Source organism: Pecten maximus, chromosome 9, assembly GCF_902652985.1.
Source record: "Pecten maximus chromosome 9, xPecMax1.1, whole genome shotgun sequence".
Lineage (NCBI taxonomy): Eukaryota > Metazoa > Mollusca > Bivalvia > Pectinida > Pectinidae > Pecten > Pecten maximus.
In genome coordinates, this window is record NC_047023.1 from 8,246,847 (window position 1) to 8,262,588 (window position 15,742).

The following is a 15,742-nucleotide window of genomic DNA, read 5'->3' on the forward strand; positions in this document are numbered from 1 at the left end:
ACTTTAAATAGGTTTTAGCCGTCATCGCTCCAACGACTTCATTGATAATCCGATTTCACTGAATATTCATACGCTTACAACCGTCATCTCCGGTGCGAGCTCACCACTACTATAAATAGATTTTTGAAGTTCATGCCCAACAGACTTTGTTGATCACCTGATTTTCCTGATCAGAAACTTCACACACCAACAGCCATCATCTCTTGTACGAGTTCAGGCATCACCAAGCTGATGTCAAAACATAGGTCACTGTTACTATAAATAGATTCCCCATGTCCTCTTCCAACTTTGTTAATTTTCAGACAATGCTTACCATTTTATTGCGTATTGGTCAATCGCAGGAGTATACCTTGTATTTCGTTTGAAATAGAATTCAAATATTACTTCAGGGTCGATGGCAGAACGAACCAAACTAGAAGCGTATATGGCTTTCTCCATGCTTAACACCTTCATCTTCTGTCTCCCCGCCCACTGGGTGTGGGCTTCCAACGGCTGGCTCAGGACAATGGGCGTGATTGACATCGCCGGGGCGGGGCCTGTTCACATTGTGGGCGGGATCACCGGGCTGGTGGCTACACTGATGCTGAAGCCGCGTCATAACAGGTTTGAAACTCCAGAAAGGGTGACTGAGATGGGATCTCCGACTAACGCCATCCTCGGAATGTTCATGCTTTGGTAGGTTGTATAGTTAATATATTTCATCAGTAAGCTCCCTAAAATAATCTCAATATGGTATAATATATATATATATATATATTTGATTTGAAAAGAAACAGTTACCAGATGATGAGGTAAAGTAAGGTTAGATTTCAAATAATGTCACATGGAAATATCACAGGCAAGGCTCAAAAACTGATTTTAAAAAATCTCCACATTAGTCGCCTCATACGATAATGAAAAATGATACATACAAACCTCCTCCCCGCATGCACCTCCATGACAACCCACTCTCCCCACCTATATGACAACCCACTCTCTCCCACCTAAATGACAACCCACTCCCCCCACCTCCACGACAACCCACTCTCCCCCACATATATGACAACCCGCTCTCCCCACCTGTATGACAACCCACTCTCCCCATCTGTATGACAACCCACTCTCCCCCACCTCCATGACAACCCACTCTCCCCACCCATAAGACAACCCACTCTCCCCACCTCCATGACAACTCACTCTCCCCAACCTCCATGACAACCAACACTCCCCAACCTCCATGACAACCCACTCTCCCCCACCTATATGACAACCCACACTCTCCCACCTATATGACAACCCACTCTCTCCAACCTCCATGACAACCCACTCTCCCCACCTCCATGACAACCAACTCTCCCTCACATATATGACAACCCACTCTCCCCCACATCTATGACAGCCCACTATCCCCAACCTATATGACAACCCACTCTCCCCATCTGTATGACAACCCACTCTCCCCCACCTATATGACAACCCACTCTCCCCCACGTATATGACAACCCACTTTCCCCACCTATATGACAACCCATTCTCCCCCACCTATATGACAACCCACTCTCCCCACCTGTATGACAACCCATCTCCCTTTCACATCAATGGAAACATATCTTCATGACAGAAGCATTTAAGGTCACGCGGGACAATAAAAAACCCGTGACGTCATTTATCGGAAAGTATATTTAAACGTTTATATCCCTAGGTGGGGCTGGCTTGGATTTAACTGTGGCAGTACGTTCGGAATATCTGGGGTGAAATGGATTTTGGCGGCAAGGTAAGATCTCGTTACTGATTAGGGACTACAAATCGAGCGCACCCATTGACTTAAACTGTTACATTATGCATTTACAGAACCATTCATATGTACGGCTACAACATACAATTAATCAATTTTATTTCATAGTTGATTGTATATCAGACATTTAGTGCATATCCCGTAAGAGGAGATTAAACACAGTTTAAATTACAGTCCATCCTGTATTTCTGACATATGTGTGACATCGGGTACTATATTATATGAAAATCGAGCACGTGCAATTAATAAAACATGCGGAACCGTTTGTGATAGATTGCCAAATCTCTAAACAGGATGTTTTCAATAGGGTATTTATATTTCATGACTGAAATATAATCATCTGTGGCTACTATGTTACCATAACAACAGTGTTAGAGTTAATTCAGGAGATTTATTAGCGGTTTTTTTTTTGGTTTTTTTGTATTGATTGTAAATCTTGTCAACAAATCCACTCCCTAATCAAAACCCGGTAGAACATTCCGGAATCCTGCGTCGTGTACGGCTCTCCCTGCAGGTCAAGTACTTGGTCGGGTGTTGACACACATGAGAGATACGAGTTTTTCACGTGTCCACATCCGGGGTACCGCCTTAGCAGTACCAGGGCTCCAATGACTAACATAACGTGCGGGGTACATCATCAATGATACTCTCGTCTCTAACTACCATCAGCCCTTAAAATATTTGGAAGAGCCTGCATCGTTATTGTCAACATCCCGTAAACGCTTGAAAGACCTCATCTGCAGTCAAACGGGTTTTTTTCACGTCAACTTCCCGTAAACGCTTGGAAGACCTCGTCTACGTCCATATGTCTTACACGCGTCAACATTCGGTAAACGCTTGGAAGACTTCGTCTGCAGTCAAATGTCTTTTCTACGTCAACATCCGGTAAACACTTGGAAGACCTCGTCTGCGTTCATATTTTTACACATGTCAACATCCGGTTTACACTTGGAAGACCTCATCTGTATCATAACTGTATATCTTTTACATGTCTTTTTCAAAATTCCGATATTGTAAACCTGGTTACGCACCTCTGTCCCTATGTGGCGTACACGTGGTAAGCTAGATCACAGGCGCTTGCATAGAAAATATTATTTTCATTTTTTTTTACAGTGGTATGTGTAATCTGTTTACAGATTACACATACCACTGTCATATCAAAAAAAATTGAAAGTCATATTTTCTATGCAAGCGCCTGTGAGCTAGATGGTAGCTAGATATTTAACCATATGAGGTGAATAGAACAGTTAGGTAAGGATTCCTCATCGGGTTGACATCGCCCATTTAAAATCAGTTTTAAGTATCAATCATTACCATACCAATTTGACAAGTTATTTTTCCAGCTTTCTGTTGCTCAGTTTTATCATATGTAAGCGAATTTATTCTAAATACATACTTACCAGTGGAAATTGGGTCGTCTCAAGAGCGAACATTGCAATGGACGCAGGAAAACCAATGCAACGCCCAAGATCAGCAATGTGGCAAAATGTTTATGAACTTCAACATGTTTTTGAAGGAGATAGCTAAGAAACATCCGTAAAATAGTATATTAATGTTCAAGCACGCGCGAATCTCACCCCCGACCCCGAGATGTCCATCTCCATCTCCAACTACAACCGATCACAAAAACAAGTTATAGATAGTAACGTCATCAATCATCTCTCAAGAGATAAATATATGGGGAAAATTACGGAAGTCACTGTGCTTTGGTACAGAAATTTTTTTCTTGCTAGGGTAATGGGTAATTCAGAATGCTTTGAAAATAAACGAGTTGAACTTGTATGTAGTAAACAAGCAGACGTCATGCAAAGGTATACATTTAGACCTTGCCAGACTGCCATAGAACATATTCTTGTTGATAAAACTGCGCTTTGCAATATACCCTGAAGTAATAGCACAGATAGTACCGATATTAAGTTCGCTTCGGATCATCGCGTGTTTGTTCGGATTTCAGCGTTCTCAATAACGAACTACAAATGCTGGTGCATTATGAACCTCTAGTTAGTCCTATGCCTGACGAAGTTATTTCTAAGCGGCGTTTCGGTGAATATTTGAAACCATACTGGACATGGGAGCTAGAGACAGCACATGATGCAGTATACTATATATAGTTTGGATTAATGAGAGCAGACCTCGCGGACTTCAGTATGCTTCATACTGCAAGTAACGCAAAAGATGTCTTTCGAAAGATGCATGAAGAAGCACATGACAAATATTTGGACGAAGTTAATGGAGAGTTAGATGAGGCAAAGGGTGTTCATGCTCGATTATTTCGGAGAATCGTGTGGAAACGGGAAGGAACGAGACACTAGATGCTTGTACTGAACAGGTGTACGGTAGAACACTCGCGCCTGACCCACAAATGCATTTGTGTTGAAACTGTTGTTAAATCGAGTGGTGTGGTATGACTGGAGTGAGTTATCGTATCCGTATGACGATAATATCAGACACAACAGCAACGACAGTATTATACGTCTGTATTGCTCTGAGGTCTAACCGATAACTGAGGGGTAAAACATGGGCAATGTAAAGGTACGAGGCCTTCCGGAGGATAACTACCCAGGATCCTCGGAACCGTACATAAAATACAATGCTGTTTCAGAATAAAACTACTGTGGACTTTTGCGAAATCATACGCAGCCATCGGGATCCCTGATGACTACAATTCCCAGTTCGAAATACAAGAGCGTATTCACTTTTGAGAAAATCGAAGCAAGCTTATTTAGACAAATGAAACTCAAAAACTAACGATCACTTCGGAGGAAAAGTCAATGCTATGTGGACGCGAGCTATGGAATACCTTTGATAAATGTCATATTTGAAAACTAGAAATATTTCAGCAGTACAATTCAACTTATCCTAAATCTGACTCCATCTGCTCAATCCGACATGTGTGAAAGTATGGTTGGAATAGCAGGATCCAATGTGAAATCGAAGACGAAGCCTCAAGTGACCTATTCTACCAGCCTTTTGTCCGTCGTCGTCCGTCCGTAAACAATTTACATTCTCGACTTCCTCTCCAAAACTGCTGAACCAAATTCAATGAAGTTTGACAGGAAGCTTCCATGGCCAAAGGTCAACCCAAATTGTGAATTATCTGGTCCCGACCCTCCAGGGACCTGAGGGGCGGGGCCAAATATCGTCAAATTGACTAAGAATTTCAAAAATCCTCTTCTCAACTCCCAGATACGGTAGAATCAAATACATATAATGTACTCTTAACAGATAAAAAGGTCTTAACGTCCTTTACAAAAACTGAATTTCATGACCCTGAGGTGTCATGTTTCCCCCTGGGGAGGGGATAACGCTTACTTTAGTTTATATAAGGAAATCATATTTGTTCCAATTGTCATTGGAAACAATGCAAACTTGGTTAGAATCATCAGTATGGAATGCCTGTTGTAAACTACGTGTATATTGGCACTGACTGATCCCCAGGGGCTTATGGGCGGGGCCAAAATGGATAAAAGTAACTGAAACTTCTAAAAACCCAAATAAGGTAGAATCAAATATATTTCATATATTGAAGGGTCTTAATTAAGGTGCTTTACCAAAATTGTGAATCTCATGACCCCGGGGTCTCACGTTTCCCCCTGGGGAGGGGGCAAAGGGGGCAAATTTTACTCTTGCTTATATAGGGAAATCACAATTCGGACTATCATTTGTTTGATTTCTATTGGAATTCATTCTAACTTTATTAACATTATCAGCATGGGATGACAGCTTGATGCTTATGTACATGTTGACCCTAACTGACCTCCTGTGCTAATTGGCGGGGCCTAAAAAGTCAATTAAATTAACCTCTTGTTAATTCCAACAGCGTTCCTTAAGTAATCTTTATCCGTAGATTTTCAACTGTATAGATTGACCACAAACAAAGCAAATAGGATCGTCGCCGACGTCCTGGCCATCATAATGTAGGCCTAGTATGGATTATTAGACATTATGCCATGCTGTATTTAGCATACGGATTTATCATCAAATGTTTCAATGAAAACTTTTAATAAAATGAGCTATTTCTATACATTAAGATTGAGTATTGTCCTAGAGAATGAACAGCGATAATGATTTCTTCGATCTGACCATTGTACTTATAACGAGCTGTATGGCATGCTTATAACACCGGGTATTGACAAAAGAACTGTTGAATAATCTTTTTATATTAGGCATAATATACCGGTGTGCTTCGGTGCTATGTTTAAGCTGTGCAGAAAACCGTTTTTGATACAAACTGTACCAGCAATTTTTATGTTCTTTATATTCTTCCCAAAAGTGGTTTATTATTAGGATGTACGACCACATTTAATCATCTCTCAAATGTCAGAAGAGTCTCTGCTTCTGCTCCAGACCAAACGGGAAATGTCATATTTTGAATTTCGACAGTGATGTTGTAATAAGGCACAGTGTTGTGCAGTCAACCGTGGCTATCCGGCGATGATCATGACCTTCTAAGGAAATCAGCCAAAATCTACTTTCATGTAGTGTGAAAATGTGAAAAGAAGCAGATCAGAATCGCAACTTGCATTCAGGTCGACGACGACGACGACGACGACGATGATGATGATGATGATGATGATGATGATGATGACGATGACGACGACGACGACAACGACGATGATATCCCGTAAACACTTGGAGGACCTCGTCTGCGCTCATACATGTTAAAACCCTGTAAATAATCAGTAGAATTAATCATATGCACTTTCTAACTCAAATTCCCAAGACATAGAACATCTAACTACTACTTTGTCTCCGGTCTGGATTCCAATTTATGTACCGTTTTGTAATTACTTATGAATCTATAACCACAACGACTGCTTGTTTGAAGTCATCAACTGCGCACAAAAAAACTTTAGTGCAACGCATTATCTCACCAGAAGCGATACATACATTTCCATCGACTTCATCTTGAATGATATGCATTGTGTGATGTACATGTAGCAATGATATTGAAATTCCTCAAATCGATTGATAAATCATTACGTAACAACTGTAACAGTTGCCAAGAGGTTAATTGAGACTTTCCCATTTCAGGTCGGCTGTTTCAACAATCACGGCATCTGTGGCGGGAGGGAGTGTGGGGCTGATTATGAGGTGAGGGTCAGAAAATCAAGCGTGGGTAGATATATATTGTTATTAATGATATAATACGAGCTAATATTGTACTGTAATAAATATCGTCCAGTTTTATTGTAATCTATCAATTAATTAATGAATCCGATACATATTGTTTGTTTGGTTGGTTGGGTTTTTTCTGGGTTTATCGCCCCGTGAACAGCCTAGGTCGTTTGAGGCGGAGTCTCCTTGTAGTAGTTGGTGATTACCTCACCAAACAACATACGGGAGGCAAGTCGCGTGCCATCTAGAGCAATTAGGGTAAAATGTCTTGCCAAAGGACACAACCACGAGAGCACAGACAGGCTCGTTTCTTAGTTTCCCGAGAGATAACACCTGTTGGTAAATGTCAGCATATTTAACATTTTCCTAGATGTTTCTGTCAACAGATGTCACTCAAAGTCCCAATCCTAGAATTATTTGTTAAAATTAAAGGGATAGACAATTGTTTAATTATATTCAAGCACACTCTCTAATTAAAGTCCAATTATAAATTTCGTTATTAAAACGGCTGTCTGGAGACAAACAATGCATAAACTTTGAATAAACGTCATTAACAAAAATCAGGAAATCCCGTGACGGACAATATGTCAAATGACTCAATTTAAGAAAAGATACCATTTATATTTATATTTTAAAGTAGATATCCTGTTTTATATCAATTTGAATTACGTTTGTTTCAGCTACATCATCAAGCAGCGCCGAATTGAAATATCCTACCTGATCAATGGTGTGCTCGGCGCACTAGTTGGGATAACTGGTATGTATTATATATTTTGATTAAATTGGAGTGTTTTAAAACCATAACTCGTATAAATCTTCGTCTAAGCTCCCGATCAGTTTGACCTGGAAACATCTTGACACAATTTAAAGGAAGCCAAAAAGATCATTCAAATGGATTATGGTCCGTTTTCGTCAACAGAAATCTCCTTTTAATTATGTCTGATGTGATATGGGTTTTTTTTTCTACCCGGATTACGATGTTCATAATTGCAATATAGGTAAACAGTTTATGTTGTCATAGTAACCCGTAAGTCTGTGTTACAGCTAATTGTGCCATGGCCGAGCCGTGGGAGGGACTATTGATAGGATCCATCGGGGCATTAATTACCAACCTGACTGTGGAACTCTTCGTCAAACTCAAGATTGATGATCCTGTCGGTACGTGATACGTCATACATACAACAGATCCTTGTGATTATACTTATTTGACCATAAATTCATTTTGTTGGGATTTAATAGATACTGATAAAGTACGGAAAATATCTTCTAAAATTACATCCTCGAAAATCCAGGGAGGTAGCTTATTGAGAACGTAAGCCTTCGATTTCGATGATGCGTAAGTGAAGTTTTACGAGAAAATTTCGGAAAAATTAAGAGATCAAAAGGCATAGTGTTTATAAACTTATCAAACGATCCATTGGTCACTCTTTGATTCGATAAATATCTTATTCCAGTTCAGTTCGTTTAATGAAAGTCTAATTTGAAGCATCTAGCCAATCCAAGCTTTTCTAATTGCTAAGTAGCTAATCAATTTTACTGACTAAAAGAATGCGTGGTTAAGTATTGATAGTTATGTCGCCAAGGAGGTGTACACTTTACGACATAACGGTCTCAAAGGGAAGTCACTCTAACATGGCTCTTACATTAGTTACGAGATGCCTATATATGGAGAGGGGAAATCACTCCTATATGTCTGTAGTATATAACTACTTTCTAATGTTTTTAAAATGTACACTTACATAACCCACCAAGCTATTCTGAACAATGAACTTACTTTGTGTGGAATATTCGATGACCGAACTGCTGATTTATAATCTCAGATTTTCTTATTTACTCTTCGTTCCATTTTTCTTTCACAGGATGTGTAGGTACGCATGCGTGCGCGGGTGTATGGAGCTTGTTGTCAGCCGGCCTCGTTACGAAGCCAGATGACCTGACGAAAGCCATGCAGCTTGACAACACAAGACAGGGGTTATTCCACGTAAGTTTCCGACACATAAACACAGTCAATTATCATACTGTAGCTACATTACTGTAAGGAAAATTGGTTTTCTGTTGGAGTTATCTCCCTTTTACATACAATTGTTAGCGCTGTTTTATCTCATTGATTATCGGATGATTACTAATTAATGGTTGGATTGTATAGATTGAAAATGATTCCTAAATATACCTTGATTGATAAGAAAGATAATATACCATGTAAATGTGTTTGTATATAAAGATGATACAAGGTTTTAGAGCGAAATGTGCAATATGCAAATGAATGGTACCACTGGCTCGACGAATAGCCTGGCACATAAATAGCCAGCTACAAACTGAGATCGGGGGAGAATATGCCGCTGAAAAGTGGGCGTGATTCTGACTGAAACTGACAAGTTTCAAACCCCGGTAGCTACGAAGGCTGAGTAAGTCTTTGTGGAGAGACTGAGAAGTCTCTCATGTAGCGATTGGTGGTCGCTGAATAAGTGCCCATTAATCGTGAGGTAGTGTGTTGTTGCGCTGTACGAGGCTGGTGCACAAGGTTACAGTGCCGGGAGCACTTGTATTGCTGTAGGAAAGCTGGTGCGCAAGTTTAGCCACTACCAGGTTCCAGTGTCGGGAGCAATTGTATGGACGGTGCGCTGAAGGAAGCTGGTGCGTAAGGAAGCCACTGCGAGGTTCCAGTGCCGGGAGCAATTGCATTGCTGTTGCGCAGGGCTGGATAAGCCACTGCGCAAGGTAGACACTGGGAGCACTTGCATTACTACTGCGCTGTATAAGCTGGTGCGCTAGATAGCCATTGAGACGTACCAGTGCCGGGAGCACGTACTTGACCTGGCAGTGTTGGTGCGCGAGGTAGCCGGTGCGCTGTGCAAGTGCCGGGAGCACTTGTAATAGGCGTGCTTGATCGGTCATTGCCGGCGCGCACGATAACAACGGCTCATACCAGTGCCCGGCGAGAGCACATGCATTAGGCGTTTGTGGGCGTCAGTGCCTACTATAGTTATATTTGTATTGTAGTTTTAGAGGTTCCGTGGCAAGCAGCACGACCGTTTGATCTGTTCTTATATGTCTCCTATAGATTAATCATTTGTAAATATTGCCGATTATATACCGATTGAGAGTAGACTAGTCAAGTGCGCTAAAAGCACAGCGTATCCCAGAAGACACTTGGGACGGACCAGGTGCACGTTACATAATTTTGGTGGCAGCGGTGGGATACTGCTGTGCACTTGATGCGTTGCGTTACCATCGGACCATTTAAGCAAAATGGAAACTATTAATGAGGACATTAGCGCTATTGAGACCCAGCTCTCGGTTTTGAGACAAGAGCGAGATGATATACTCGATCAAATCCGGCATTCAACGCCCATGGCATCCCAATGGCGAAGTGAGGCTAGAGATTCTGGTGTTGCCATTGCGCCACCATCAGGTCAATCACAGCAGGCGGCTGCGAGTGTTCCTGAGATAACCTTGCCATTGAGCCATCATGGGATGGATGAAGATAACCAACCGCTTGCAGGTGCAACGGAGCAGGTACCGCCCGGCGAAGGGGCGCGGCCCAAGGTGCAGTTTGTGGATACTGAGCAAGGCCTTCTGGGCATGAACGAACCAGAGTATCCCCCTGCAGGATTCAGCGGTATGGCACATATCACACAGAGGAGGAGCAGAAGGAGATATCTTCCGTCACCACCTGGACACTTGAGAGTAGCTAGTGCGACGGACAATCAACAGGAGGCCAAAGAACGTTCCAGTGACGAAATTGTGAAAGCAATGAAGGCGATGCAAGAGCAACTAGATGCCTTACAAAAGGACATGAAGTGCTTGAAAGGGAGCAGAGGTCAAAGTCGCCACCAGCGAGTCAATGGCAGATCTCTTAGTGACATAACCTGCTACGAGTGTAAGGAAAAGGGACACATGAGAAGGAACTGTCCAGCGCCGAAAAGTGCAAACGCCAAGGGACAAACATCTGCGAATGGGCTAGCGGCAAATCGATTGATCAATCGTCGGCAACGTCCACAGATGTGTTTGGCGATAGGTCGGAAAAAGTGGAAACATACTGTCAGCAGACGTGGTAAATGCTTCAACTGTGGTGAGAAGGGACATTACCAGAGAGAGTATATCAGGCGGAACAGTAATTGGTCAAGCAGCGGAGACAGAAACTCTGACCCAGGGAAGCATCAGATGGGTGCACATAGACAGGCTATAGAGCCAGGGGTCTATGTAAGTGTTCTGGTCAACGGGGTTATGGGCAAGTTTCTTGTGGACACTGGTGCGACAGTGTCGCTGATATCTGACCAAACGTTTAGGGCAATATGTAGCAAAGATGGATGCAAAAGGAATCTGACAGACTTGCCACCTGATATAATATCGGCGAATGGTGATCAACTCGTTGTCAGTGGGCAAACCAATCTGTCAATGGTCATTGATAATCATATGTACAACAAGAATATGGTAGTCGCCAGACTGTCCGTTGACGGGGTCCTAGGACTAGATTTCTTGGGAAATGAAAAGTGTGTTGTAGATGTTGTGGGACAGACATTGACCATTGGAGAGCAGAAAGTAGACCTACTCGCTGAGGGGAGATTTGGACTTTACCACCGGGTTACTGTTACAAATGCCGTGAACAATTCACCGTTGAGACACTACGTCTGTGGATCATGCGAGTTCGCTACCACCACCGCCAGTAAGCTGAAGCGTCATATCAAGAGGAAGCATAGCACAGAGAAGACGGGGTCATTGACCAAAAGGAGTAAACCAGCAGTTCCAAGGGGCAATGTAGGCATTGGCAGAGATGATACAGAGAAGCATTCTGTTGGATTGGTACCAGACCAGTCCATCGGTAACAAGCCTACGGTTAGGAAACCAATGCGTCCATACCATGTGGTTAGGGCAAAGCGGGTGAAACAGCAGATGAGACCTATGGTATCAAAAATGTATAGGTGTACCAGGCTTCCACGAATGGACAAGCTTGTCGAGTTGAGAGTAACTGGTTCCGATTTAGATAACAGAAGTAGCATCACCTCAGACATCGAGCCTCTGACTAACCGTCGTCAGCGCCACCGACGACCACCTCGCTGGATAAAAGACTATGTAGACAAATGCACATGCGCTGCCAGAGAAACACTTGTCTAGTGTGATTTTAAGTCTCAGGATACAAAAAGTAGTTCTCAACAAACAACTAGAACATATGTGCAGAGTACAAGCCATTGAACCAGAGGCAAAGTTGTGGAGAAAACGACAAGGCGCATCTCTGGACACAGGGTGCGATTGAGAAGCCTTATGTTAAATAGAAATAGTAGATTATATCATGCGGGACGCATGACCTTAAGGAGGGGGTGATGTAAGGAAAATCGGTTTTCTGTTGGAGTTATCTCCCTTTTACATACAATTGTTAAGCGCTGTTTTATCTCATTGATTATCGGATGATTTCTAATTAATGGTTGGATTGTATAGATTGAAAATGATTCCTAAATATACCTTGATTGATAAGAAAGATAATATACCATGTAAATGTGTTTGTATATAAAGATGATACAAGGTTTTAGAGCGAAATGTGCAATATGCAAATGAATGGTACCACTGGCTCGACGAATAGCCTGGCACATAAATAGCTAGCTACAAACTGAGATCGGGGGAGAATATGCCGCTGAAAAGTGGGCGTGATTCTGACTGAAACTGACAAGTTTCAAACCCCGGTAGCTACGAAGGCTGAGTAAGTCTTTGTGGAGAGACTGAGAAGTCTCTCATGTAGCGATTGGTGGTCGCTGAATAAGTGCCCATTAATCGTGAGGTAGTGTGTTGTTGCGCTGTACGAGGCTGGTGCACAAGGTTACAGTGCCGGGAGCACTTGTATTGCTGTAGGAAAGCTGGTGCGCAAGTTTAACCACTACCAGGTTCCAGTTTTGGGAGCAATTGTATGGACGGTGCGCTGAAGGAAGCTGGTGCGTAAGGAAGCCACTGCGAGGTTCCAGTGCCGGGAGCAATTGCATTGCTGTTGCGCAGGGCTGGATAAGCCACTGCGCAAGGTAGACACTGGGAGCGCTTGCATTACTACTGCGCTGTATAAGCTGGTGCGCTAGATATCCATTGAGACGTACCAGTGCCGGGAGCACGTGCTTGACCTGGCAGTGTTGGTGCGCGAGGTAGCCGGTGCGCTGTGCAAGTGCCGGGAGCACTTGTAATAGGCGTGCTTGATCGGTCATTGCCGGCGCGCACGACAACAACGGCTCATACCAGTGCCCGGCGAGAGCACATGCATTAGGCGTTTGTGGGCGTCAGTGCCTACTATAGTTATATTTGTATTGTAGTTTTAGAGGTTCCGTGGCAAGCAGCACGACCGTTTGATCTGTTCTTATATGTCACCTATAGATTAATCATTTGTAAATATTGCCGATTATATACCGATTGAGAGTAGACTAGTCAAGTGCGCTAAAAGCACAGCGTATCCCAGAAGACACTTGGGACGGACCAGGTGCACGTTACATTACTTAAAGGGGCATTCCTTCGTTCGGACAGCAGAAACATGTAAAATTTCTATTGATGAATTCTATCTCCGAACGAGGATTATAATAATTATGAGGGTTTGTGCCAACTGGTTATGACACTAACGTAGAAAAAAATGACAAATCGTATACAAATACCGTCTGTATTTGCGGTAATTAGTAATACTTCGGGTCGAATTAAGAATTTTTAGGACTTAAAACTTGAAGAACTTCGATGTACCTTGCCAGTAAAACTGCGGTAATAATGTAAAGATTTTAACTTTCATTACTAGGGAGAAATACTCATTTCCCATTAAGTTCCATTTTGACAACCTAAACTTTATTCAAACGAAGGAATGTCCCTTTTTGGACATGGTTCCGGATGCTTTGTATTCCGGACTTATCTGTTACATTTACAACCCGATATACATGTTCATGTAATTGTTACTAATACATTCTTTAACCTGTGATTCCGATGATAATTATCATCTCAAAACCGCTGCTTAATGCATCAAACAGTCAAAATGAATATGCGCCAAAACTGAGTGTCCACATGTTATTTTCAGGGAGGTGATTTTTACCAGTTAGGTATTCAGGCCCTCGCCGCCTTGGCCATCATCGCTTGGACTCTCGTTAACGCGTTCGTCTGGCTAAAACTGATCGACTTGACCATAGGAATCCGAGTACCCCTGGAAGAGGAGATACTTGGGGCGGATATTGTAGAACACGCCGTGGGAGGTTTCATCTACAGCAAGATGGCCAGGAAAATTCTGTCCTCACCGGACAGCGACTCGGATCCACCTCTGGGGGAGAGTGACATAGAAATCGAAATTAGCAAGGAGAGAGAGAGAAGCCGACGGCACAGTCTCGGTTTTCGTGTGGGACAGTGGCGACACAGATACGAAAATGCAAGTAAACTCCAAAAACTTAAAAGAAACAAAAAGCAATCTAACAACTTTTCAAAATTATGTCATTGTTTAAAACGTGATGTTAATCAGAATAGAGATGTTTCGAGAGGACATGAAGACATCTACAGTGTGGATGGGAGTGTGTGTTTCAAAACGAGTAACCCTTTAGAGGAACAGTCCAATAATAATGACGACGGCACATTTACGAACACCCTGTTCCTACCGGATGCGGAAACAAGCAAAGCCGACAGGGGACGCAACTCTGAACATAACGTTGTAACTCAACATCGAAATGGCTTCGACCGAAGTCCGCCAAATAAAATTATGACGTATTTATAGCGACACGTGTGTGCCTGACAATAATTAAACTTTTATTGAACTTTAGAGGATGCTCTTTAGGCAGGCACAGTAACAAGATGTTTATGAAGTTGCGGGTGTGCTTTGTGTAGCTGTGCCGACTTAGTAATGTGACGTTTATGAAGTTGCGGGTGTACTTTGTTTGGCTGTGCCGACATAGTAATGTGACGTTTATGAAGTTATGGGTGTACTTTGTTTAGCTGTGCCGTAGTAATGTGACGTTTATGAAGTTACGGGTGTACTTTGTTTAGCTGTGCCGTAGTAATGTGACGTTTATGAAGTTACGGATGTACTTTGTTTAGCTGTGCCATAGTAATGTGACGTTTATGAAGTTATGGGTGTACTTTGTTTAGCTGTGCCGTAGTAATGTGATGTTTATGAAGTTGCGGGTGTACTTTTTTTGGCTGTGCCGACGTAGTAATGTGACGTTTATGAAGTTGCGGGTGTACTTTGTATAGCTGTGTCGCCATAGTAATGTGACGTTTATGAAGTTGCGGGTGTACTTTGTTTGGCTGTGCCGACGTAGTAATGTGACGTTTATGAAGTTGCGGGTGTACTTTGTATAGCTGTGTCGCCATAGTAATGTGACGTTTATGAAGTTATCGGTGTACTTTGTTTAGCTGTGCCGTAGTAATGTGACGTTTATGAAGTTACGGATGTACTTTGTTTAGCTGTGCCGTAGTAATGTGACGTTTATGAAGTTACGGGTGTACTTTGTTTAGCTATGCCGTAGTAATGTGATGTTTATGAAGTTATCGGTGTACTTTGTTTAGCTGTGCTGCCGTAGTAATGTGACGTTTTATGTTTCGTTCTTAAGAGGTTAAATGGCACATGAAAACATTCTGTGTGACTGGATCGTTTGTTACCTAGGTTGGGTTAACGCTGAAGATGGAGGGCGGTTAACTTTATAAAGAATCGTGTTGACATACTATTAATAACCTTTCCTCAGGTAAGGTCAACATGTTTTCGCCCGTCATCAAGAGTAAAGATTATTTTGTAACTCTTTTTTGTGTGCTGTCGTTCGTCTCTTCGACAGAAAAGACAATTTTGATACAGTCACTGAAGATGGCAATGGAAAAAAAATGTTTTTAAAATGTAAATGGCAACATGGCGTAAAAACT

The 15,742-nt window shown here is 42.3% G+C and overlaps 2 protein-coding genes across 2 annotated transcripts in view; one reads left to right on the plus strand and one right to left on the minus strand.

The window, feature by feature from the left end:
* LOC117334887 (matrilin-2-like) overlaps positions 1-221 on the minus strand; it is a 2,184-nt gene extending 1,963 nt beyond the window's left edge. The window contains exon 1 of the mRNA XM_033894728.1: positions 188-221. Coding sequence (XP_033750619.1) covers positions 188-221 — 34 coding nt within the window. The remainder of the gene's footprint in view (positions 1-187) is intronic.
* Positions 222-389: 168 nt separating this feature from the next.
* Positions 390-15,012, plus strand: LOC117335079 (putative ammonium transporter 3; the record flags this gene model as incomplete). The annotated part of the gene is given in 7 exon segments (XM_033894999.1): positions 390-675; positions 1,682-1,753; positions 6,809-6,868; positions 7,573-7,649; positions 7,937-8,050; positions 8,752-8,873; positions 13,923-15,012. Coding segments are annotated over 7 exon segments (1,412 nt in total), but the record flags the coding sequence as incomplete, so codon positions are not given.
* Positions 15,013-15,742: the final 730 nt, after the last annotated feature.